The following is a 24,379-nucleotide window of genomic DNA, read 5'->3' on the forward strand; positions in this document are numbered from 1 at the left end:
TTTTTAATGCATTTTAAATAATTTTGCAAACTGCAGAGCAGATTATGATCCGTGAGTATTCCTATGTTTTGGGTTGTGGGGTTTTTTTCCTTCTTTTTCTTTTTTTCTTTCTTTTTTTTAACTCTGAAACCCAGAGAGGTTACAGATGGTTTTACTACTGTATTTATGAAACAAACAACCATTTTCCAAACGTAAGTGGTGTAATTGGGGGCTAAGACAAGTGGGAATTTGCAACTATTCAATTATTTTGCCATAACTCATATTTAATGATATAGAGAAAACATATACATATAAAATGTATATTAAAAGACATATAAATAACTACTGGGTTATTGCAGCTTGCTTCTATTTCCAATCCAATCTCGCTTTTTCCCCCTGATATTTGGAGGCTTTTATAATGAAATTTTGTGGTCTTATATCTGAGGAAAATAATTTTAAGTGAAGGGAAGAGACCTTTAACACCTTAGCCTCCTAAAGCTGAAGGTATTTTGTTGTGAGGCAGTATTCACTTTGTTCAGAAGGGAATTTATTTCAATTTCAATATGTAACGAGAGCTTGAAAAAATGACATATTGTCAAGCGCAGACATCCACGTTGTTGAGTGATTGCTTTCATTACTGAAATACAGAACTGTAACAATAGTGGAGAAGAGAGTTCTTTTGACTCTTCAGTTGTTCCAGAAGGTGCCTAGTAGACGGAAACTACTAGTCTCTTTTGACGTTAGTAGTAGTTTCCCCTTTGATTATTCCGTTTTATACTTTCTCAGTCTGGCTAACGCGTGAGGCAGCAGAGATATTTTTTAGGCACCTGCAAAGAAGCTCTAGCCATCTTTGCACAAACTGCACTTCATCTCGAAAGCCACATTAGGAGCTATTATCTCAGATGTGTGGCTGAGTTTAAGTGGCAGTAGTACCCATATAGGAGCTGGTAACTCAAGCTTAACCAAATAGAAAATTATGTAAAATACCTCCTGTAGACTTGAGGATGTCAGATACAAAATAATGCTCTAGAAAATAGTCAAGTGTGAAAAAACTGTCCAAGAAGAGATAATGTAGGGAAATTTTTACATAAAATATTGTTAATGACTTGTTCTGCAGTAAGATTTCTGAATTTTCTGAAGAAAATGTCTGCTATAAAGACTCTCATTAAATTAACCTGCAGTACAATACCACCATCTAAGGAGTCCAACACCCTCAAAAATGCCTTACAGATAATAGTGTAGAAACCTTAGTATCTTAAATTGCATATAAATTATTTTGGGGTTTTTATTCATGGTTTTTATTTACATAGATGAACATGGAAACATAATTTGCAAATTCACTAGTTATAGAAGTTACTCAATGAAATGAGAAGGCATTGTTATTTTTAACTAACTAGCTGTATGTGTTCCAAATACATGCTTGTTGTAAAATGCAGTTTGCAGATTGCACTACATAATTGGTCCTTAAATTGCATGGTATTTTCTCTCTTTTTTGATCTGATGATTACCCAAATCTAGAATGAACTGAGTTATTTATCCACATCTATTTGTCAGTTAAATTGATGCTTCTGAAAGTGACACATTTATAGCACGGGCTTGTGCCCAAATACAGAGAAGAAAGTTCTGTGTAAGGTTTCTGAAACTGTTTGTGAAATCTGTGGGTTACATCTACACCTGGTCAATGCTTTTGTCTTCAGAAAACGTGCAGTTAGGATCAAGAGATTCAAAGGTACTTTGTGTTTTGGTGATGGACAAAGATAAGGAAAAAAGATACATCTTCTGGAGCAAAGGGCAAAGATAAATCAAAATAGGATATGAGGTAGGATTTACACTTTGGACTTCAGAAATGGAAAATAAGTTATTCAGCATACAGTTCAGCATTCAGTTATTTCATACAGGATGATTGACTAACATAAGCAATATTTTTTTGGAAGAAGTTGCTTTATAGGCATAAGATATTTGTTCATACTGGTTAGAGAAGAAAATATACAGAGTTTCCTTTAATATTGACTGCATTTTTGGCCAGTTAAAGAAATATGATCTCCTTGATTTTTCTTAGTGAATATATACAGCTGCACAGATGTCTCTGTTCTGTGTGATGAAACGAATTACCTGAAATGCGGTATCTCATTTGGATGCTATTGGATGCATTTGTAAAATATCATTTACCCCAACACTACGGTACTGTCAACAACAAGAGTCACTTCCCTGGTTTCTTTGCCATATTTCATAAATGCATCTATGAGGCTTTGAAGCCAGTTCAGCAAGAAAGTTGCTAAATGCTTGTCATTGTTCTTCTATTAAATATTTAGATATTTTCTTATAATCACAGAGCTCTAAACAAAAGAGTGAACATAATTTTTAAAAAAGTTACTCCTGCAAGAAGTGAAAAGACAGTAGTGAACATTACCTTAACCTCCTGCGCAGCCTGCTATCACAAATAAATAGCTTTGGATTACATATCCAAATAAGTCACTCAGCCGCTACCTCTTTTCTATATGATACACTATCTCTGGTTTCTATAAAGAAAAGATTAGCATTAAACTTCTTCATTATAGGCATGGAATGTAATTCAGTTTTGTTCTTTAAATCTCACCATTTTTTCCTTTACATCCACGTATTTCATTACTGCATCACATCATGCATATCTGCTAGACTTTCATAAGAAAAGATTAACACAGAGATGTGAAATTTGTAACAATGAAATTTTACTAAATTACAATGGTTTTGCTTTATTAACTCATTGTTCTCTATAATTCTCCTTAGTACACAGTCAAATTATGATAAATGTTTTGAAAAAAATTAATTTATTTAAGTTAGTTTATACTGCTTCCACACCAAGGCCACATCTTTAAGACTCTCAAAAAAAAAAAGAAATGTATGAATCTACACAGGGCTGTAGGCATTCCTTTAAAAAAAAATACGTAGAATGACCAATAGATGTAGTCACTATTGCAAATACCTTCACTCATTTAGCTCATATTATAATGCCCACAATTGTTTTGACTAAGGTGCTCCATTAAAAATAGCTTATAACAAAACTCTGAAGTAAAGCAGAAGGGCCTTGGGAAATAGGAGATAGTTGCCTCAGGAGTATATTTGTGGTAGGAGTAAATTTCAGTAAGTTCAGTAACTTCAGAAAAAATTATTTTGTGGCGAAAATTCTTACTGTGCCTAAGAATAATTTAGCAGTAACAGTGTTGAAATCAGTGGCATGCATTATACCACTGCTAGAGAAATTCAAAATAAGCAAAGGTAACTGTCAAGCAAATTATCTTAAATTCTCTGTTGTGTTAAAATTTCATACTTTCTAACGTCAATTTTATGTTTTCGTGTGTGAATATCTCTATCATTCAGGTAATTAAAAGCCTCCATCATAAATATATATTTTTAAAACCGTCTATGCTTAAAAGCTATAAAGTGAGGCCACACTCACAATTGCAAAGACAATTGCAAAGACAAACAATTGCAAAGACAGAGACAAGATACAATCTTAAAAAAAATTAAGAACTTGTAAGCTAATGCTGTGATTTTAAGACAGAACAATTAGTTTTTAATCAAGTGTGGCAGTACTGGGGTTTTTTTTTGTAATTAAATGTACACAGCTAGGTAAGGCTGTGGAACATTGCAGTGAGAATGATAGGAGCTACAGGCAGGATCTTTGCTGTAACTTGGAATATCTTTTCTGGAGCTGTCAAAAGCTCAAACTAATTTTCAGCTTATTTCCCCAGCTGAAATGTTAAAGCAGAGCAGAATCCTTGTCCCACGACTAAAGTGAACAGAAAGAAACTTGGAAAACCTACACAAGAATGTAGGGAAGGAATTTTCCTAATGAAAGGAATGAGCTAAAAAAATGATCTTTGGAGTTACTGCAGCGTTCAAACCGCAACAGAGGCCACTGCTCACTGTTCCTGGAAGCATTGTAGCACGTGGCTCAGCTGGTCACACCTGTTACCCTCTGTACCCCCTCCTCCTTGCGTCCTTGCACAGAGCATGATGCAAAGCTTGACTTCAGAGGGAGCAGAATTAACTTGTAGGAAATTGTGGGCTGAAATGTTGATGAGTGTCTTGAAAATATAACTATTTTAGTATTCTTTTGCCCTTTTTTTTTTTACACTTTGAGAAAGCAGGTTTAGTCCCCAAATACCTAATTGTGCAATTTACTCAGCTGGATGTGAAGTCGTCATTGACATTTGTGAGAGATTGGAGAACACTGTGCAACACCTGAAGAATGAGTTAAATTCTGAATAAGTATATAATGTATACTGTTTATAATGTAAACACACTTTTTATTATAAAATTGCCTTCTCTGGTTTTCATCATTAGAGCCATTTTTTAATTGCTTAACTGGAAGTTCAGGCAAAGCACCAGCACCTATATTCAGATCTTCATTTTCTTGTAAGATTACAAAATATAAATATTTAAAGTATATATGTTGTTATTGATAACTCTTTTATGAATTACTTATACAAATAATGAAATTGTATATAAGGCATTAAAATATTGCATTGCGAGTTGCACAAAAATTGAGCAGTGTGCAAAGAACATCAGCATCTGAATAATCTGATTACTGCAGTGTACTCTAAATCTTATATGATGAAGTTGATTTCTTTTAAAAATCCAGTTAAATTCTTTAAGTAGTAATGTTTTACCGTCTGGGAGTGTTGGACTACTTAACTTGAATGGAGAAAAAACAACATGGAAGTTACACACAGGATTGTGATGGAAATGCTGACTCTGCCAGTGCAGGAGCGTCAGAATATTTAATTTAACTTTTCTTGCTGGATGTACTTAACACCACTAAGGATAAACTTACTTTTTAATTTACAATTTATCTCTCTGCACTTTTTGTAGTGGTCAGAGTTCCCTATTATAATTCTTCCCTACGGCTGTGTCTTAAAGTTTCACTTCAGCTGCCATTTTAAATTAGCTTTTAAGAGTGTGCAGAAAGGAAAACCTCTCTATTCCTTAGTGACTCTCAAAAAACACAAGTTCCAGCAGGATTATGCATTAGAGAGAGCCTTGAACTGTTTTTCTTAAGGCCCTGGTGCTTACTCAGTCAGTGTACTGTTCAACTCTGTTTATATTTTGTTCACAGTCATTAAAATCCCAGACACATGTGCTCGTATGTATTTCCATGCATGGAGGGTTGTGAGGGCATAAAGAAGAGAAGAGTGAAAAAGAAAGACATACTTTGTGAATTGCTACTTGATGCCAGTGTGCATGAACTGCTACTCACCTGGCATCTGACTGTCCTTTTTTGTTTGCTGTCATGCAATAACATAGCCAGTGGAAAAGTAAAGTGGCCTTTGAAGCGTGAAAAGCGAGTATCTTAACCATTGTTCCCCTGCTACCAAAATACCTCTGGTTTGCTTCCTTGGAGTATTGACTTTCCAGTCTAGTGATTGTGTTTCAATGTCTGCATTAAATACTTAATTGCTATTGTTTTAACATACAGCAGATACAATGTAGCTGAAAACTACACATAGGTGGAGAAAAGGCAAGGCAAAGAGTGGTACCGTAGAACTGCAGGCAGGAAGAGAAATGGAGGAAAGAGAATGGAGAAGGAAGTAGGAAAGAAAAGAGAAATTCAGTGTCATTTGAATAAAATGAATTTCATTTATGTAGAATTTATATTTATTTTATTTTATTTTTTTGCCAGCCTTTATCTGACATCGTTACAGCAGTTTCTATTCTCTTTCAAGGGGACAGTTCTCTACAAATTTGCATGAATGCTAGCATGGCCTGCAGGAACGCACCTAGGATGCCATCTTGAGTTCTTATTCTGCAGACTGATATGTACATACATATGCAAAACCTTTTGTTGTTCTTTCTGCCTCTTTTGTTTCTATCTGCACACGTTATACAATATTGAGAACCCATAGCAAAGGGATAGGGAAATGAGTAGATAAATTTTGTACTTTCAGTATCTAGAACCTGTCAAATAGATGTATTTTTAAAACAATTCTCTATACAGGGAATTCTCTTTTTCAAAAGCATTTGCAGTGCATTTGTTCCTCTGTGTTGCTCTCTGTGTGTTTTGGTTGTGGTTTGGTTTGGGGTTTTTTGGCTCTCCAGAAGCATTATTGCCTTCTCACAGCTAGATAGTAATCCTCTTATCCCCAAGAGGATCAGTAGGCTGGAACAGACTGGACGTGAGTTAATGCTGCCCTAGTTAACATAAAGCTGGAATTTTCTTGTAAGACTTGCTTTGTGGTGGGTTTTCTGTGTCTAGCCATGAGCCCTTCTGGTTTCTGTGGCTCAGTCTCCCTTTGATAGAGATTTATTGCTTGCTTTGGTGATCCCTCTGTAGAAACAGAGAATGCTTCAAAGGACGCGATCCTGTGCAACCTGCTGTAGGTGAACCTGCTTTAGCAGGGGGGTTGGACTAGATGGTCTCCAGAGGTCCATTCAACCCCTACCATTCTGTGATTCAGTGATTTGTCTTTGAATCCTTTTCAGTCCTTAGAAGCAGAAAATTCTCTTACTATGACTGTTCCAAGTGTAATGGCAGTAAGGGGGCCTGTAGATAGCAGTTTTATGCCATATAGTAGCCCATGCTATATAAAAGATGGAAAACAAATTCAGTCTGTGTTTGTGCAAAAAATACTTCATTTAGCTTTATTAGCTGACCCTTTTTTTAATTCACAAACTCTCTTGAACTGAACTGGTGACTGCCAAGTTATTGCAGGGTAAGTATTTCAATTAAGTATTTTCTAATTCACTTAATTTTGAGGTAATCTCCAAAACAAATTCACATTAACTAATCCTCTCCTATCACCATGAAGATAGACAAGAAAAAAAAATACAATTAGAAAAGGAAAGAGCATATGACTAATTCTATCCCAGTATTCTTCACTTCAAATAACTCTTCTCTTGCCCATTGTGAAGGTGAATTCTTCTTTCCACAATAAACAGTGCCGTCCAACATCAGGCCTGTTTCCCACTCATCAAACGTCACCTTAATGACGGCTGAGGTAATTTTATATTGAATTGCTTACTTGTGTGTTTTTCTCTGTGGGAGACAGTGTCTGATGTAGCAGGTCAGGACTCGTTTTCAGTGATATGTCACTGATGTGATGCAGTAAGTCTCAGTCCCAACCAGTGTTGAGGAATAGCTCCCACTATGTGAGGTTGACTGTGTCTATGCACGAATCAAGGGACAGTGTAGAATTTGTCCTCCTAAGAAAACAGTTTGCTTATTACATATCATCTGACAAAAAAATGTAAATGAATTTTTTTTTATTTTAGGTTCATATGCTTATCACAGTTTCTTAAACATTTCGTGAGTGTGGAATTTGTGAGACAGTAGAAAGCCATACAACACGCATGAAACTATAATGGGATCTCTCTGAGAAAATAATTAGGCTTGGAGGAGAGGTTTTCCTTTGCAGGATGTTTCTGGAAAGGAAAGAAAAATGGAACTAATGGTTAAGTAGAGCCTCATATTACAGGCTCTTGTCTGTGATTGTCTAGAAATTGAATTAACCTCTCTCTTGTGCATATCGTTTAAAATCTAACTTAGGAAAGGCTGCACGGAGGTTAGGACTGTTAAGGTCTAATAAGTAGAAATAGTAGCAGAGGTCCTCACACCGGGAGAAGGGAGGACTTGTGACAAGAGAGGAAAGGAGGGGAAGAAGGGGAAGTGAAATGTTAATTTTGGCAGTCGAGCTGACAGAATAGATTTGTCTCCAAGCCCAATAGTTGTAAAAGTAGGCCAAAGGGGTCTACTGAGTAAACAAATGGAAGTTTGTTAGTTGCTTCCAAAAATGATACTTTCTGTGTGCACTGTCTGGGCACAACAGAAGACAGAAAAGGAACTTGTTAGTCTTTTAATTACGTGAGACAATTATATATGGTTTTAATGCCACTATCAACATTTTTTTACTTTCAGGAATAAAAGATCTATTGTTCATAAACACAGAGGGCTTGCCCACAGTTCTGGGTGTTATTTAAGGGGAATTGTCTTGTGTAAATCTGTTAGGTTTCTTAACTCTGCATTCTGAAATAAGCATGAAATTTCAAGTTTTGCAATCTAATATTTTCAGAAGAAAGTTTTGTGACACATTTTTTGTTTCTGTTAATTACATGTAGTTTAAGAAAAAAGAGCAATAAAAGTGAGGCAGTTCATTTCTAAAGACTACTCACTGATGGTTATTGAGTGGTATCTGTCATCCTGTAGTGTTGCATGCTTTACCTAAATAGGGAGGGGGGTTCTGTAACTCGTTGGGGTTACTTTGCTTTGGGGGGGGGGTGGTGGGGGCAGGGGAAAATCAAATTCCATTATCATTTAATTGGAATTGACTCTCCATAACTTTCTGTGTTTATTTTTTTTTTAAATCCTTACTACAGTAGGAAAGTAAAGTGTATGGGGGGAAGAGAATGCATCCTGCTGTCAAGAATTACTCATTTTGTCTTTATTCTCACCACAGCAAGATTTTAATTTTAGGGTGGCAAAGGAAGAAGAGGGAAAGGAGGGCAAAGAGAGAACATGGGAAAGCACAGATTAGGGTTATGGGCTGAGAGGAAGGGACGGAAGAGTGATAAAAATCAGAGTGAGTTTGTAAGGCTGGAGCTCAGAAGGACTTGGCAAAATATGTTTTCAGGACATAGTGAAAATTTGAGAATGGAAGGAAGGCTGTTCCCTAATGATTTTCCTTTAGTGACTCACCAATCTACCATTACTTACAAAAATACATAGCGGCCCCTGTAAGAAAAAGAATTATCCACTTCACAAACTTGCTGGGCTGCTAGAGATGTGGATAAATCAGGGAATAGCCTATGAGAATAGAACTAGCTGATATGAGGGAATCAAACAGAAAAAAGATGGGAGCTGGTGCCTTCATGGAATCAATGCAGACTGAGAACACGGACTAGCTCTTCGGGCAACCTGCACTGGAAAACGCTTGATTGACCCAACATTAACAAAATAGGCTCTGCTTTTACCTAGTAATAATTCATCCCAGATAAGTGTCTGTTTTGCCTATACCCGAGGCAACCCTCTTGTTGCGGCATACTTTTTGGGTAGTGGAACATGTATTATATACTTTTATAAAAATCTAGGGCTAAAAAACCAGTTTATGTTCCTGATCTGAGGCAGGAGTAAACCTATTTAAACTTTAGCAATATGGAACCTGTACCGTGGGATTATATTAGGTTGACTGGGCATGATAGACAAAAATCAAACATCCTATGTGGAGAATCGGTGAGTATTAGGAAGAAGGGAGTAGCAAGTTAGATTGAAATTGTCAAAGCGAGACATGCAGGAAGCATTAATTCTACCAAAACAAGACAGGGAATAGCTTTATGTTGTAGGTGTGTACAATTTTCTTAGCATTCAGAAATGTCTCACTACCTTTTAAACAAAGTGTATTCCAGCAAGTTCTTTCTTTGCAAATGCCATTAAACACTTCAAAGTACCACGCACTGATTTCAGTAACAATTTAGATTTTTGCAGCAGAGTGTAATGTCTTCTTGTGTGCGATGAGCCTGAACCAATCTTTTATGTTCTTTTTTTCTTTGTATTTCTAAATGTGTGTGGGCTGCAGATGGTTCTGTGAAGGAAAAGAACTCCAGAATACGCCTGACATTCAGATCCGTTCTGGAAGTGGAGGACTTCATTCACTAATTATAGCAGAAGCCTTTGAAGACGATACTGGACGCTATACTTGTCTGGCTTCAAATTCCGTTGGTTCAGATAGTACATCAGCTGAAATATTCATTGAAGGTAAGAGATGAAATAATAAGATACTTGAACATACAGGTAAAGATAACTAAGCTGAAGTTTACTCTTGGTTCTGTGTGTTAAGACTACATTTGCTTTGGTGGTATTTTTATGGTGTTCCTCTGCTTCCCTTTAATGCAACACATTTTAAACATCACATCATACTAATTCAGCTATTTCAAGGAATGTTCACTATTTATTTAGGGTACAAGTAAGATAAAGAGTGGAAAAGGAGGAACAAGCAGAGCTTTTGGCATATGGTTAGCTTTTAAGTAGCACCTTCTGTAAATCAAAGATTTGACTGGTGATACCAGTAATGATTTTCACGATAGCAGTAATCATCTCCACCTCAGTTCTGAACTTCCTCCCAATGCTATTAAATGCGGCTGCCCCAAATGAGTCTTGTTCAGTCACAGGTAAATGTATTATAATTCTTAACATGTGGTACACTGACTTTAGGTCCAGTTAAAAGTCAGTCATACTGGTTTTGTCCAGAATCAGCTGCCAGTAATTGTCAAAATATTTCTTGACTTCAAAATTAGTCATAATTCAAGTATTATTTTCTCTGAGGAAAGTTATTAACATGACTTAATTTAATAACTAAAATTATTAAATTATTTTTTTAGTGGAGGACTGTATTTTGGGCATGATTCTATTAATTGGATACTGAATTTTATTTTAACTCATGTATCTTTCAAACATTTTTGTAGTATGTATTCTTTTACCAGTATTGTAGCTCATTAAAATTTATTTAGATGGTTAATTGAAAGCATAAACCAAATTAATATAGGAAATACTCACAGGAAATCTGAATAATACCATAGCAAAATGATTAAATAGCTTTTGATTAACAAAGCAATAAACTTTTCACTATAAATTAGCTAAATCATGACAGATGTGCATTTATAGAGTTACTTTCTTTGTGTTTTATTCTCAGAACTTTGTTATCCCACACTGGGATATAATAGCAAAATCTGCAAGACTTTTCTGAATCTTATGGATTCTAGTAAGACTTTTCTTTGCAGAAGTATGCGTGATTTCAGAAATCCTTAGGTATAGTATAAATATATAATACTGTGTGAATTTATAATAATAGAAGCAACACCACTAAAAAAGAAATGGGTAGGTATAGAGATAAATAAAACAACTCCTATCTCCTATTATAGAGATAATAAAACAACTCCTTTTTTAAGATCTGGCAGTCTTACTCTGTGGAAGTGCTATCTTGAAGTTTTACAACATGTAACTTTGAAAGAGAGAGAGTTGTACAAGTTGTTAGGTTATTCCCCTATGATCTTTAAGGAAACCGGAATGTCACATAAGCATTACTTTGTACATTAATAGTCTTGATGACACGGATGCTTCATACTTTCTTCTGTGCAGCAGGCCGAGCCACGTAAGACCTCATTATCCTTTGCTCAAGTGAAATACTTTCATGTAGACCCGCTTTGCTCACTTGACATTGCTTCTCTCTTCTTACCTTTTCTGGGCTACTTGTTGCTTTGATTTTTGTAGTCTAAACTTTGTAAATAAATAGGGTACTTGGGTACCTCAGTCCAAATTTTGTTTCGTTGGAATCAGTCTACGCTATACTATGCATCTTGATTATGAACTGCTTATGATTTCTATTACAAATACAGCTATGCATATGTATGCACAAATCCTTTAAGGAATAGTATCTACTGTGTAAATGTCTGGAATAAATGTTGTGTGAAGTACCAGTTGTTAGGAAAAATTAAGACAAAGTGAACAAATGCTTTCATATTATTTTCTTTAAGTGAGTTCAGGGTATTGCCAAACACATACGTTACACCACGACTTCCACTGGCAAGAAATACTAGTACATAAATGTTATGTATAGGTTAATATAAATAGTTTGAACTGTGGGTAGCAAGTTTAGTCTGAAAATGTCTTGCTATACTGAGTTGCTCTTACGTAAGGTTGAAGATTTGTTATCTGTGTATAAGCCATATGTTTGCTTAAGCTTTTAGTTTTAACATTCAAGTAAATAAAATTATATATTTCCAGTAGAGTGGTAGTAGTCAGCATTTTTTTTTCTTTTTTGTTCATATTTGCTTCAATATGAAGGAAGACAGCTAAGAGCCTAGGGAAAACAATTTGCAATTAAATCGGCATGGTTATGATTTCTGTAACTGTCTAAAGTACATAGTTACAATCTTTTATCAGATAAGAAAATCTGCAGTAGTTTATTACAGGGTTCTCAGCTCTTGAAGTGAAATGCAAAAGTAGAATAGTATTTTATTTGGAATGTAAACATTAAATAAATCAGTATAAGGATATGAGATTACTGAAAATACTTTCTTTTCCAGGTGCCAGTTCCACAGACTCGGAGAGTGAAAATTTAATTTTCAAATCAAAATCTGGAGCTATGCCACAGTAAGTGTGCAAAGTAGGACCAATGCTGTGCTAATGTTCTTAATAAGGGACACTGGAAACTCTTTGGTAGTTTGAGATCTGAATAAGCACCTGGGGTATGTTTGCATGTGTCTTGTCTTTTCTCCTTCTCTCATGTGATATAAATGTGTAGTGTAGTAGTATAACTGTAGATTGTATCAATGTACTTGTTCTGTCAGAGAAGTCTGGCCGTACCCTGACAGCTCTTTTGTTCATATCAATTTTTCAGATTCAGGAGTAACTTTAAGTTAACCAGTTCTTCATTTGTAATCACCCAGCCCTGTGCCTCCAAAAAAACACCATGCAGAGGCCTACATTCTTTAATAAGAAACAAAACACATTTTATTTTGTATCTCAAGTCAGTGCTTTTTATTGCATGTGAAAGTGTGAATTAGCCAAAGATTGTGTTCTACTCAAGCTTCCTCCAATTTGATCTTTTCAGCTGATAATGACATATTTACAGATGTAGAAAATACAAAGTGGCTTATCGGTTACAAACTAACATATTCTGATTGCAGATGTTATAAGGTGCTTGCTGGCTTGTTTTTTTTCAGGGCCCAAAAGAAAACCACCTCTGTTTCCTTGACAATAGGATCTTCCACACCAAAGTCTGGAGTCACCACAGCTGTGATTCAACCTATCTCTGTGCCCAGTCAGCAGGTATTTTTAGATACCAATTTTTAAATTAGGAAAAGTATTTAAAATTTAATTTCAAAATTTGTAAGTCCTGAAAAACTCTTTCATATTGAGGAATTATATTATTGAAATATAAATTTATGTTATTGTATTAAGAATGATTATTTCAAAAAATTAAGTATATATCTAGTGAATGGGACATAGGAGTAAATATACATATGGATTCTTACACAGTGTGTATCAACATGGCATGTGAGCAGCTGACATATCTGGTGATGATGAAAATTACAGTGTATATCACTTATTAGTGACTTGGTCCAATTCCAGAAGAATGCAATACAAATGAACGCCTGCAATATTTTTTAGCAAAAGTTTTAAATTCTGTTATTAAATTAAATATTGCTTTAATTTCCCTGAGCCTTTTAGAGAAAATTGTTACTGCCTAGAAGTTAAATGTAGAAAATCAATGTGCATTAGTTTATCCTAAGTTTTAATGCTCCTGTGGATGACTTAAAGTTTGCATATAAATAGTAAAATACAAATAAAATAAAAATCTCTGTTAGACAGTACATCGTAAATTCTTTTCCCTTCTTTTGGCTAATGGTAAGCTTTTAGGTACCTAGATTTATTTATTACTACATCAGTCAAGGATGTAGTAACAGGAGAGGCAAAAATGCCTCAGTTCAAAGGACTGACGTCAATTATATTAACAGGAGTCGAACTCAAAATACTTCAAGGCAAAGACAGTTGGATAAAAAATTCCCATGGGAAGTGTAGAAGCCTTTAAAGCTTGCATTTTGATTTCAGAAATAGATGTGAAATAGTGATGTCACTCAAGAAGCGTGCTAGAACAAGAACACTGCAAGACTGTGCATTTGAGAGTTTGCATTATTGCATTAGTGCATGCAGGCCATATTATTGAAACCAATTATCTTTCCATTTTATAGTATTGTTGAATTGCTTTGCAGGTTCAAAGCCCTACTTCATATCTGCACCGTGTGGATGGACCTAAGTCTATCTATTCTGCACCCATTTTTACAAAGGTATGTTTTATCCATCATGACTTTTATATCATACTCTATAGTCCAGAGGAAATATCAAAATTATATATCCTAATGCAGGAATGTTTGATCGTGTTAAAATTTTTGCAGTTTTCATTATCCTTTTCAGTATTAATGACTTCCTAAGAAAATCATAGAATCATAGAATCTTCATGGTTGGAAAAGACCTTTGAGATCGAGTCCAACCAAACAACCTACAATCTCTGCCACTAGAGCATGCCCTGAAGTGCCACATCTAGACATTTCTTAAACACCTCCAGGGATGGTGACTCAACCACCTCCCTGGGCAGGCTGTTCCAGTGCCTGACCACTCTTTCAGTAAAGTAATTCTTCCTAATATCTAACCTAAACCTCCCCTGCCGCAGCTTCAGACCATTTCCTCTGGTCCTGTCATTATTCACCTGGGAGAAGAGGCCAACACCCACCTCTCTCCAGCCTCCTTTCAGGTAGTTGTAGAGGGCAATGAGGTCCCCCCTCAGCCTCCTCTTCTCCAAGCTAAACATGCCCAGCTCCCTCAGCCTCTCCTCATATGACCTGGTCTCCAGACCCCTCACCAGCCTGGTAGCTCTCCTCTGGACACGCTCCAGCACTTCAATGTCCCTCTTGTACAGAGGGGCCCAGAACTGAACACAGTACTTGAGGTGAGGCCTCACCAGTGCCGAGTACAGTAATTTTCCACTGCCTTCTTATGCCTTTTACCCTATTAAATCAGCAGTAGAATTACATGAATATTCTGTGTGTGTTCATCTTATGCCCATAATTGGTAAAATAAAACAAGGTAGGCACCAATTACACATCACAGTCACGATAAAGCCTTATTCACAATAATTTATCTACTGACAAGAACAAATAACACAGGCTTTTTTACTTCACTTTAGAAAAAAATCCATGGAGGTATGTTACTTAAAGCAGTTCAGATATTCTTCATTGGGATGTCTTGCAAAATGTAAGGCATGGACTTGACAGAAGGGAAACTTTTATTCAGTAATTCTCAAGTGATTATTTAAGTCAATATTTACCTCCACATTCATCCCAAATGCAACTTTAGAACTGGGACTTAGGTAACAGCACAAAGGAGGACGGCATATTTTCCTAATCCCTAAAATACAACTTTAATCTAAAATATGAATTTCATTTTGCCTTTAAACCATCATTTCCATAACAGTAACTATTATTTAGTCACCATTTGTTGAACTCAAAATGAAGAAAAGAAGATATTTCTGGTTTTTACTTCAGAAAACCAGTTGACTAAAAGCTAGTATGGAACAGCAAGTTAGCTTCGCCTAGAGATACAAGCAAGCCCTGATCTCTACAACTGTCTAGCCTGGGTCTATCATATCCCTTTCTCATGTCAGGAAAGGTCTGAATCTCTTGCTCGTAATTCTGCACTGATACTGCAGGTATCACAGGAGAGTGAACGGTGGAGGTGCAAGGGGCTAGAGAATGTGGTTACTGCAAGACAGGGAGGCAGGCAACTTCCTACTAGGAGTGGGAAATGAGAGAAATCCAGCCCTCATTCAGAAACTACCAAAGCAATCAAAACTCCACTGTTTCTTCCCAATCCTCATATCTCTTGTCCCTGAAATCCAGTATTAACTGGCTCTAGCCAGTTGGGACATACCAAACCAGAACAACTCTAATTACAGAAGAAATGAATGAGATACGAACAACAAAAAATGTACTTATGCAGTAAATTTCTTTCTATGCAAACTTCAGGGAACAATCCAAAGATTTTAGGTTTCCATGTAACAAAATTCTTATGTATTTGTTTAACTAGAGATCCATGAATAGTAACTAGGGATAACTCTGATCTTAGACCTAACTTCAAGTGCTTTGCTGCATCCATGCCTAAAACTTTATTAATAAACTGGAAAGGGAATGAGACAGACAGTGTGGTTAAAAAGACTCTTTGATTTATAATCTTAAAATGAATAACAAAGGCAAAAATAGTGGCTGTCTCCTGTCAATTCTGTTACTTAAAGTACTGTGCTTCTCCTCTCTTACTGTAGTTCTTCATCAAAGTTTTAGGCTCTTCCTGATTGTTTTCAGATGTACACAAGAATTTATTACAGGCGTAATACTGTCTCAGAAGCTATCCCTATGCAAGCTAATATATCCTAATCATGTTTGTGTTATTTAATTTTGCCTGGTTGATTATAAATGGCTCAGAGGAAAAGCAACTCCACATTCTAGAGACTGACCTGAAGGCAGCACAGCTACTCTCTCAGGACCGAGTCAATCAACCGTAGCTAGTTGCAGAATTTTCATTTCACTTTGTGCAAGAATGATGAAAAATTAAAGGTCAGACTGTAGCTACCTGATTGTGATGGTCTGAGGAATTAAATACTTCTACACCTTTTCCATCTTTAGTCATATTAAAAATGTATTTGAAAATAATATATTCAGTCATTTTTACCTATATAGCTGATAGATTAAATTTAATCAGAGTGAAAATACAACTCGCAGAAAATGTCTATTGCAAAAATGTAATGACACAATAAAATAAATTGAAATGCAAAGGGAAGAAAAGACTATTTTTAAGAATGTAAAATGCTTGCAGTTCATTTGAATTGTGATTGTTATATTTCAGGAACTACAAAACTCCACAGCATCCGAGGGACAAGTTGTGGTATTGGAATGCAGGGTCAGAGGACCCCCTCCCATTCATGTTAAGTGGTTTCGACAGGGCGTTGAAATTCAAGATTCTCCAGACTTCAGAATTCTCCAAAAAAGTAAGGCAATAATCTGAAGTGGGGTGGGGTGGTGAGGGGAAAGATCGTGAAATTAGTCTGTCAGGACTGAGTTTTGGAGAGAGTGCTCTCTTCCTCACATTTCAGTGACTTTAATGGCTAGAAATAATAATTGAACTACTGCTACCAACAGACAATTTAAGTCTTCTTTATTTTGTAATGTGTCTGCACAGATTCTGTACTTGCCTACAGCAATTTCAGTATAATATATTCATTCAGTATACTGTTGTTTATTAATATAATCTCTAATACCATTTTTCTTGTTTGTTTCCCCTCCTTATGATGTCATATGCAGAGCCACGATCTGCAACTGAACCTGGTAAGAATCATATGAAAAAACAATCTCTTGATTCACTAGCTCTTTGAGTTTGTACCGAAGCCATAAATAGAAAAGTGTTTCTACTGAGCATCGGTAATATGAAACCCCCTTAAAGACAATGTTTCTTTATCACACCTTCCATACTCTACGCTGTCCTTCACATCAAGTCCTTTATTAGTTAAACAGTAAATTCCATTTAGACCAGCAAGGAGAGTCTCACAGCTTAAACACTGAAGCAAACTTATTCTCAGAAAAAAAGAAATTTACATGCTAATGAGGAAAAAGAACAAATCCCACAAAATTCCGTTACCCAAATTGTACTCATAAGAGTTTCATAACACCCAACCACTGAATGCTAGTTTTGCATCTAGCTTGGCAGATGTGAAGTGTTTTAAATGCAAGTAAAAGATGATCCTCAAAAACAAGGCCACGTTGTTTTTTTCTAGCCTATTCACAAGATAAAAGTCCTAGATTTCAGCAAGAGAAATGTTCTTCTTCCAACTACAGGTTTTCTCTGGCTGCTTCCATTATACATCATTATATGCTGTGGTAGTTTCTTCAATAGTAAGTGCACGCTAAAAGACAGAGAATATTTATTCTTTTCTTTAATGTTTCTAAGGCAAACAACATGTAGAAGAGAAGAGAGTGATAAGTTCTGAGCCTTTCTTTAAGAGGGTGGCTGCTTGTGCTTGAATATGCTTGAATTTGGAGGGAGTTTTAATTATGGTGTAGAAAGATAAAACAGACAAGTTTTCTAAGACCTGGGTATTCCCAAAGAGTGTCTCTGAATTGAAGGACCTTAGCAATGCAGGGATCTTTTAAACTTTGAGGGGTTGCATTGGCAGCCTTTGACTGCAGGGAGAACAGACTTAGCAGCTGGGTGACGATTATAAAGTAGCAGTGTGGCTGTGAGGATATGGACTAGGAGGAAGCAGTGAATGTTTAATCTTAGGAGAAATTCAGCTTTCTCTTAGCTTTCATGTAAAGGAGAAGAGATGAAGAGGGAAGAAGCTTCTGCTTTTCTTTGTCAGTTACTCACTGATTTTCTTACTGCTTCAGAAAATTGTTATATGCCTATTCTACTTCATGACTACCATACACATACATATATACACACACATATGTGTGTGTACATGCGCACACACATGCATGCTTTATCCTTACAGTTAATATTATTAATTGTGGTGTGCAGCATCATCACCTCTAGTAACAGCTGATGCCCAGAATACATGTGACTGAATGATTTGATTTTTGGAGGCTTGAAATGTGTGCCATGTGAAGGGAAGAAGAGTGCTGGAAAACCAAATTAACCTCTAATGAGGAATTAAAACACATCTGAGTTCTAACAATGGGGTATTGGTAGTTTACAATCATGATCCAAACTTCAAGGCTTAAAAATTGTAAGTTACAGTACAAAACAGTTTGAGGAGAGTTTCAATATCATATCAAGCCTTTGGATATGAAAAGTATTTTTCAGTACTGTTAGTTGCAAGGTTCGTATAGCCTATCTGACGGATATTGCTGTGGAATAAATAAGAATATTTATGATAGTTCACAAAGCTAACAATTTCCTTTCATAACTACTACCTGAAATGAGAAATAGAAAGTGGGATTCTGAGTCCAAAAAGATCGTCACTTTGCCAGACCTCTCGCATACCTGCACCATCATGTTGATGGTGCTAAATACTCTCCTTCCCACATCTGGTTACCTTGCAGATCCTGCAAGAAGATACCTGAAGCCTTCTAAAGAGTATTAGGCAATGTATCCTTACATGAAAGGTGCATTTCTTGAGTTTTCAGAGGTACAGAAAAGTTATTTAATATCAAGGTATCTCATACGACTCTCAAGGTAGGTGGCAAGGCAAGAGTAGGAAGGCATCTCAAAATACTGTTTTGATATCTGTATTGTTGCAGTTTAATACATAACAGTAGTGAATGCCTGACAGCTGTCAGTCTTTTTTTTTTTCATGCTTGTAATTCTGTTGTGATATATATTTATAAGCACCTTCCTGCTACCCAAAACCTATGAAAGAGTTTGTTTGGTATTTTGTTCTCCCTGGATTCATTGAGCTAAGTACTATCCCTGTAAGATTTGTGCATGTATCAATTCCTACTAAGCCCTATTAAATAATGTGCAGTGTCTTACTCTCCACTAAAATTAATGACAGTACACTTATTGGTTTATTTGTGAGGAATTGACTCTCTGCATGCAAAGGGAATGTAAATAAAGTTTGGACAAAATGTAAATATTTCCTTTTGGCATAAATTATGAGCAGTGTTTTGTGTATTAGTAGTAATACCAGTAATAAGTAACACTGGTTTTTAGGACGTCATGAAGGATCTTAAAATTTCTACAACAGGACGCTGTGTGCGTACCAGAAACATAATAGGTACAGCACTGGTTTGTGATGCAATTCATACTTTAAGTAGCCAGATAAAACAATACCTGCAGAGGAAATTGTTCCTAAGCAAACACACAGTTGCTATTCTGTGCTGATAGAGAATACGTTTGCAAGATTGTTAGGGAAATCAACACAAAATCATAGAATCATCTAGGTTGGAAAAGACCTTTAAGATCATCAAGTCCAACCGTTAATCTAGCACTGCCAAGTCCATCACTAAACCATGTCCCTAAGCACCACATCTGTATGTCTTTTAAATACCTCCAGGAATGGTGACTCAACCACTTCCCTGGGCAGCCTGTTCCAATGCTTGACAACCCTTTCGGTGGAGAAATTTTTCCTAATATCTGTTCTAAACCTCCCCTGGCTCAACTTGAGGCTATTTCCTCTTGTCCTATCACCTGTTACTTGGGAGAAGAGACCAACCCCCACCTCACTACAACCTCCTTTCAGGTAGTTGTAGAGAGCAATAGGGTCTCCCCTCAGCCTCGTTTTCTCTAGGCTAAACAACCCCAGTTCCCTCAGCTGCTCCTCATAGGATTTGTACTCTAGACTCTTCACCAGTTCTGTTGCCTTTCTCCGAACACACTCCAACACCTCAATGACTTTCTTGTAGTGAGAGGCCCAAAACTGACCACAGAATTCAAGGTGCAGCCTCACCAGTGCTGAGTACAAGGGGAAGATCACTTCCCTAGTCCTGCTGACCGCACTATTTCTGATACAAGCCAGAATGCTATTCTTGGCCACCTGGGCACACTGCTGGCTCGTATTCAGCTGGCTTTGACAAATACCTGCAGGTCCTTTTCCTCTGGGCAGGTTTCCAGCCACTCTTCCCCAAGCCTGTAGTGTTGCATGGGGATGTTGTGACCCAAGTGCAGGACTTGACAGTTGGCCTTGTTGAACCTCAAACCATTGGCCTCGGCCCATTGATCCAGCCTGTACAAATCTCTCTGTAGAGCCTTCCTACCCTCAGGCAGATCAACACTCCCACCTAACTTGGTGTTGTCTGCAAACTTACTGAGGGTGCGCTCAATCCCCTGGTCCATTGATAAAGATATTAAACACAACAGGCCCCAATACTGAGCCCTGGCTATGCTAGATAAGTATTCAGAAATTTGAAAGATGGACATGATTTCCAAAAATTTTTCCAAATGTACAACTTCCATGGAATTTTACACAAATTGTAACAAGTTGTAGTGTGACTTTAATTGCTCATTATCAACCGAAGTCCAACTGTCAATAAAAACTTTATAGTGCTCAAAAACACTGATTATCCTTTGCTAGGTCACTACTAATGATTTAAAAGAAAAATGTTCCATGTACTCATACAGGTAAGAAATTAAGAAGCAAGGGGGCAGGGAATTGGGGGATGGCTACTTTTTTTGGGTATATTCTATCTACCATAATGTGTTTTGCACTCCTTTTTCTGTCTAGACAGAAATCAGTTTGCATCACAAATCTCTCCAGACTGCTTTGTGAATTAATAGCTAGTCGGATTACTTAAAGCCAGCATCACAGTTTGTCAAATTACCTGCTCTGTATTTCTTTCTTGAACGTTTTGACTTTATACTGATTGAATTCTTCAAAGAACAGGCTGCCTGAGAATGAAAAATCCCATGGAGTCATTTGCCAGCTGTTGATATTTTGACCATTACTCAGCTGTCTGGAGACAGCCACAAACTGTATTGAATTACATTAAAACAATTGTCTAATGGCATGTAAGAAGAAAACTATATGAAGTAATTTTTCTTAAATTGCCAGGGAATTGCCGCATATACATGCTCTTTTTTCCTAAGCACAATACTGTGTATGTTCACCAAAAACATCTCAAAAGATAGTCATCACTTCTCTTGGTTTGTGCTTTCTTGTTCCCTGTTTGGCTGCTGTTTCAACTCTAGTAAGTAACTCCTTAGGAATTGCCCCCTATTTCTGTATAATGTTTGAAACTGAAAATATATGGCAAATGTTACAGAAATCCTTACTGCCTCCCCACACCAAGAAAATCAGCTTTTTGACAGCTGATGAAATTCAAAACACAGAAACTTCAGTAGATCAGCATGCATTTTGGATCCTTGCATTTTTTAGTGAAAACAAGGGCTTGAAGAAAGCAATCTCCAATGAGCTATAGCTCAAGATGCCAAATGAAGAGAAAAACTGAAAAGAAGCTGAAACTATCCTTCATTAAAGGTGGCCTGATCAACCTATGCACTATTGCTCGTTAATTACATTTTCAATTGTGCTCCGCACTCCCAAGGTGCCTACAGAATTCTGGTCCTGTCAGTGACCCCATCTTAAGTCTGACTGCTACAATTGTCCTTGCTGGTTGATGCTTCCAAATTCAAAGTAAATCTCTGATCTTTTTTGTACTATGTGATTTAAAAAAAAAAAAATAAAATTGCTGCTGTTCCTCTTCAATTGTAAATATTTAAAGCTTGTTGGTGTACATCAATCATCACAGTTATGTTGCTGAATACGTTGATTTCAGCTTCAATGTATACACCTGAGTTATTTCAAACAAGCTAGCTTAGGCATCTACAGCATCATAACTGCCTTAGCGTAAGCTTTAGCATAAACTTTTCCTTGACCCTGGTAAACGGCTTAATTTCTCCTCAAACCTGAACACTGCTTTAGAGACTAAAGTCCATGCTGCAACAGCAGTATTCCTGTTTATTGTACCTGAACCAGCTAGATAGCAGCCATCTTGGGTGTTGATTACATATGCTGTAACCCTAGGTTCTGTACCCTAAAACTGCATTATATTGCCCACAATCACATTTGTTGTTGTTCAGTTTTCGTCTCAGTATTTTGTAAGTGTTGTTTGAGATATCTTCAAACATAGTCAGTTCTGTGTGTCTTTTAAAAATTTGTCTCTTCATTTCTTGAGTGGCATAAAGCCTACCAAATAAGCCAGAACTGCTGCCTGACTGGGTAAAGGTGTATACAATAGTGATATCAGAAACCAGTAAATTTAATACTTTTTTAATTGTGTTACTGCAAGTTAAAACATCTACAGGTCTGCAATACTAACATCTATTGTTCTACTCTGCATATTCAGTTCTTCTCTATTTTCACACTTTCCTGTTCCCTTTATATGCACAGATACTTGTTACCTCATGGGCATATTTCTTTGCCATTAAGCTGGAGTTAAATATCTGGTGGCTAGGGAAACAAGAGGGAGAATAAGAGACAAGTTGTCTGCAAGATGGCGGGGTTGTGTTTGGTTGGATTTTTACCAGGAAACCAACACTGTGACTACCCGCTTTCTTTGTGTAGCAGAAAACTTATGGCTTTGAACCTACATCAGAGCACTGGAACAGGCTGACCAGGGAGGTTGTGGAGTCCCCTTCTCTGGAGATTTTCAAGACTCTCCTGGATGCAGTCCTGAGTGATGTGCTCTAGGCAATCCTGCTTTAGCAGGGGAGTTGGACTAGATGATCTCTAGAGGTCCCTTCCAACTCTGAAGATTCTGTGATCTATAGAAATAGCTCTGTTCATTGCATCGTAATGAACAACTACTAATAAAAGACCTTATGTATTTCCCAGGACTGTATGTACATTACAGTGGAGGAAACTAAGGATGACATTTGGAGATGAAGCTGCGATATAAGAACTACTCTGCCTTTAATGTAATACATAGAAACATTCTGAAGTAAACACATTGCCAGTGATGAAATTTGTTAAAATGCAAGAGTTTTCTGTCTTACCAAAGATTATTCTTCCTAGTGGACTCATGAACCATAAAGGGAAAGGATTACTCTGTAAAATGTAATCTTTCTTTCTAAATAACTGACAAAATAGTCAAGTACTTGCATGCCTAAGCATTTTACATGTTTCAGTGAACAGAATGCTTTTGTATTCATTTAGTCAAGTGTTAAATATGTTTTAAGGCCCTGAGAACAGCATTTCAGAGCTGCTTTCTGGAACACATTTTTGTGATGAAATTATTTGTCAGCTGATGATTGCCGGGAAGTAGAACAGACATTATTTACTTCAAATCATCAGATTCTACTTAGCACAGTAACAGAAAGAAAAATAATTACATAAGTCAGGATGTAAAGCTAGAAAAATACTCAGAGCGCTATGCATCCAGAGTGTATTATGGAAATCTTTAAAAAACGTTTCTTTTGTCAAACTAGTATTTTATTTCTGTGCTTTCCACAGTAGTGAGCCTGGACCTGGCTCAAGGACCTGGAGGTCAGTGATTCTTGGTTTGGTGGGAGCAAAATGAATAAAGACAATGGCAATGTGTTGCTCACACATGCTTTTTGCCCAAGCTGCCTTTTGATTAGTTCTTAGGTTTTTTTATGGTTTTAGTTTAGCCAGTTTCCTCATGATTGATCACAAGTGTGTTGTAGTTTGCTCATCCAGCTGAGAAGACTGAGTTTTAAACTGTTTATTTTCATTGCTAATTTACTTTCAATTTCTTTTACAAGGATTACTGCGATTTGTATCTTGCATAATTTTCAAATATACCGCTTCAGTAAACAAACCACATCATGGTAGAATCCATTAGAATTCTTTTATCACTGGAGAGTGAAGATCAGCTCTTCTCATGTGATGATTTTACATACTTACTGAAAGAACGTTATGCATTAGTTAGCTCCGCTGTTTGGAAAATAGGAATTCTGCCGGTTGTTATATTTTTTAGTACTTTTGCCTCATTCAAACAGCAGTTCTCAGCAGGGTGGGAGTGATTTTCTTTTGCAGTCCCGAAATACCCAGCTTTCAGAATTCTGCTGTTAAATGAACAGGAAACTAGTGTGCTGCACGTATCGGATTGCATCCCCAGAGTCAGTTCAATCCAGGAGTACGCACGTGTGGTTAACAATATAGCTTCAACCACTTACGACACACCAAGACTCTAAAAAAAGCTGATCTCAGTAGTTCAAAAACTAGCTTGTGTTACCCATTACTTTCCTGATAAGACCTTTCATGAGTCATTAATCTTCATCTGAGTCAGATAAGATCCAACGTGCTACAGTATTACCAGACATGCCTCTTGCAGCTACACAGAATGACTGGTTTGTGTTGCCAAAAAAAAAGCACGCTCTGCTGTCTGAAAAACAGCTCTATGCCAAACCTTTAGTTAGTCA

The 24,379-nt window shown here is 36.7% G+C and overlaps 1 protein-coding gene across 6 annotated transcripts in view; it reads left to right on the top strand.

Moving 5' to 3' along the window:
* Positions 1–24,379, top strand: part of PALLD (palladin, cytoskeletal associated protein) — a 198,649-nt gene that overhangs the window by 58,355 nt on the left and 115,915 nt on the right. For all 6 annotated transcript variants that reach the window (XM_074586951.1, XM_074586946.1, XM_074586952.1 and 3 more), the window contains 6 exons: positions 9,528–9,706; positions 12,034–12,100; positions 12,673–12,778; positions 13,723–13,797; positions 16,406–16,547; positions 16,861–16,884. In XM_074586951.1, coding sequence (XP_074443052.1) covers positions 9,528–9,706; positions 12,034–12,100; positions 12,673–12,778; positions 13,723–13,797; positions 16,406–16,547; positions 16,861–16,884 — 593 coding nt within the window. The remainder of the gene's footprint in view (positions 1–9,527; positions 9,707–12,033; positions 12,101–12,672; positions 12,779–13,722; positions 13,798–16,405; positions 16,548–16,860; positions 16,885–24,379) is intronic.

This window comes from Larus michahellis, chromosome 5 (genome assembly GCF_964199755.1).
Source record: "Larus michahellis chromosome 5, bLarMic1.1, whole genome shotgun sequence".
Taxonomy (NCBI): Eukaryota; Metazoa; Chordata; class Aves; order Charadriiformes; family Laridae; genus Larus; species Larus michahellis.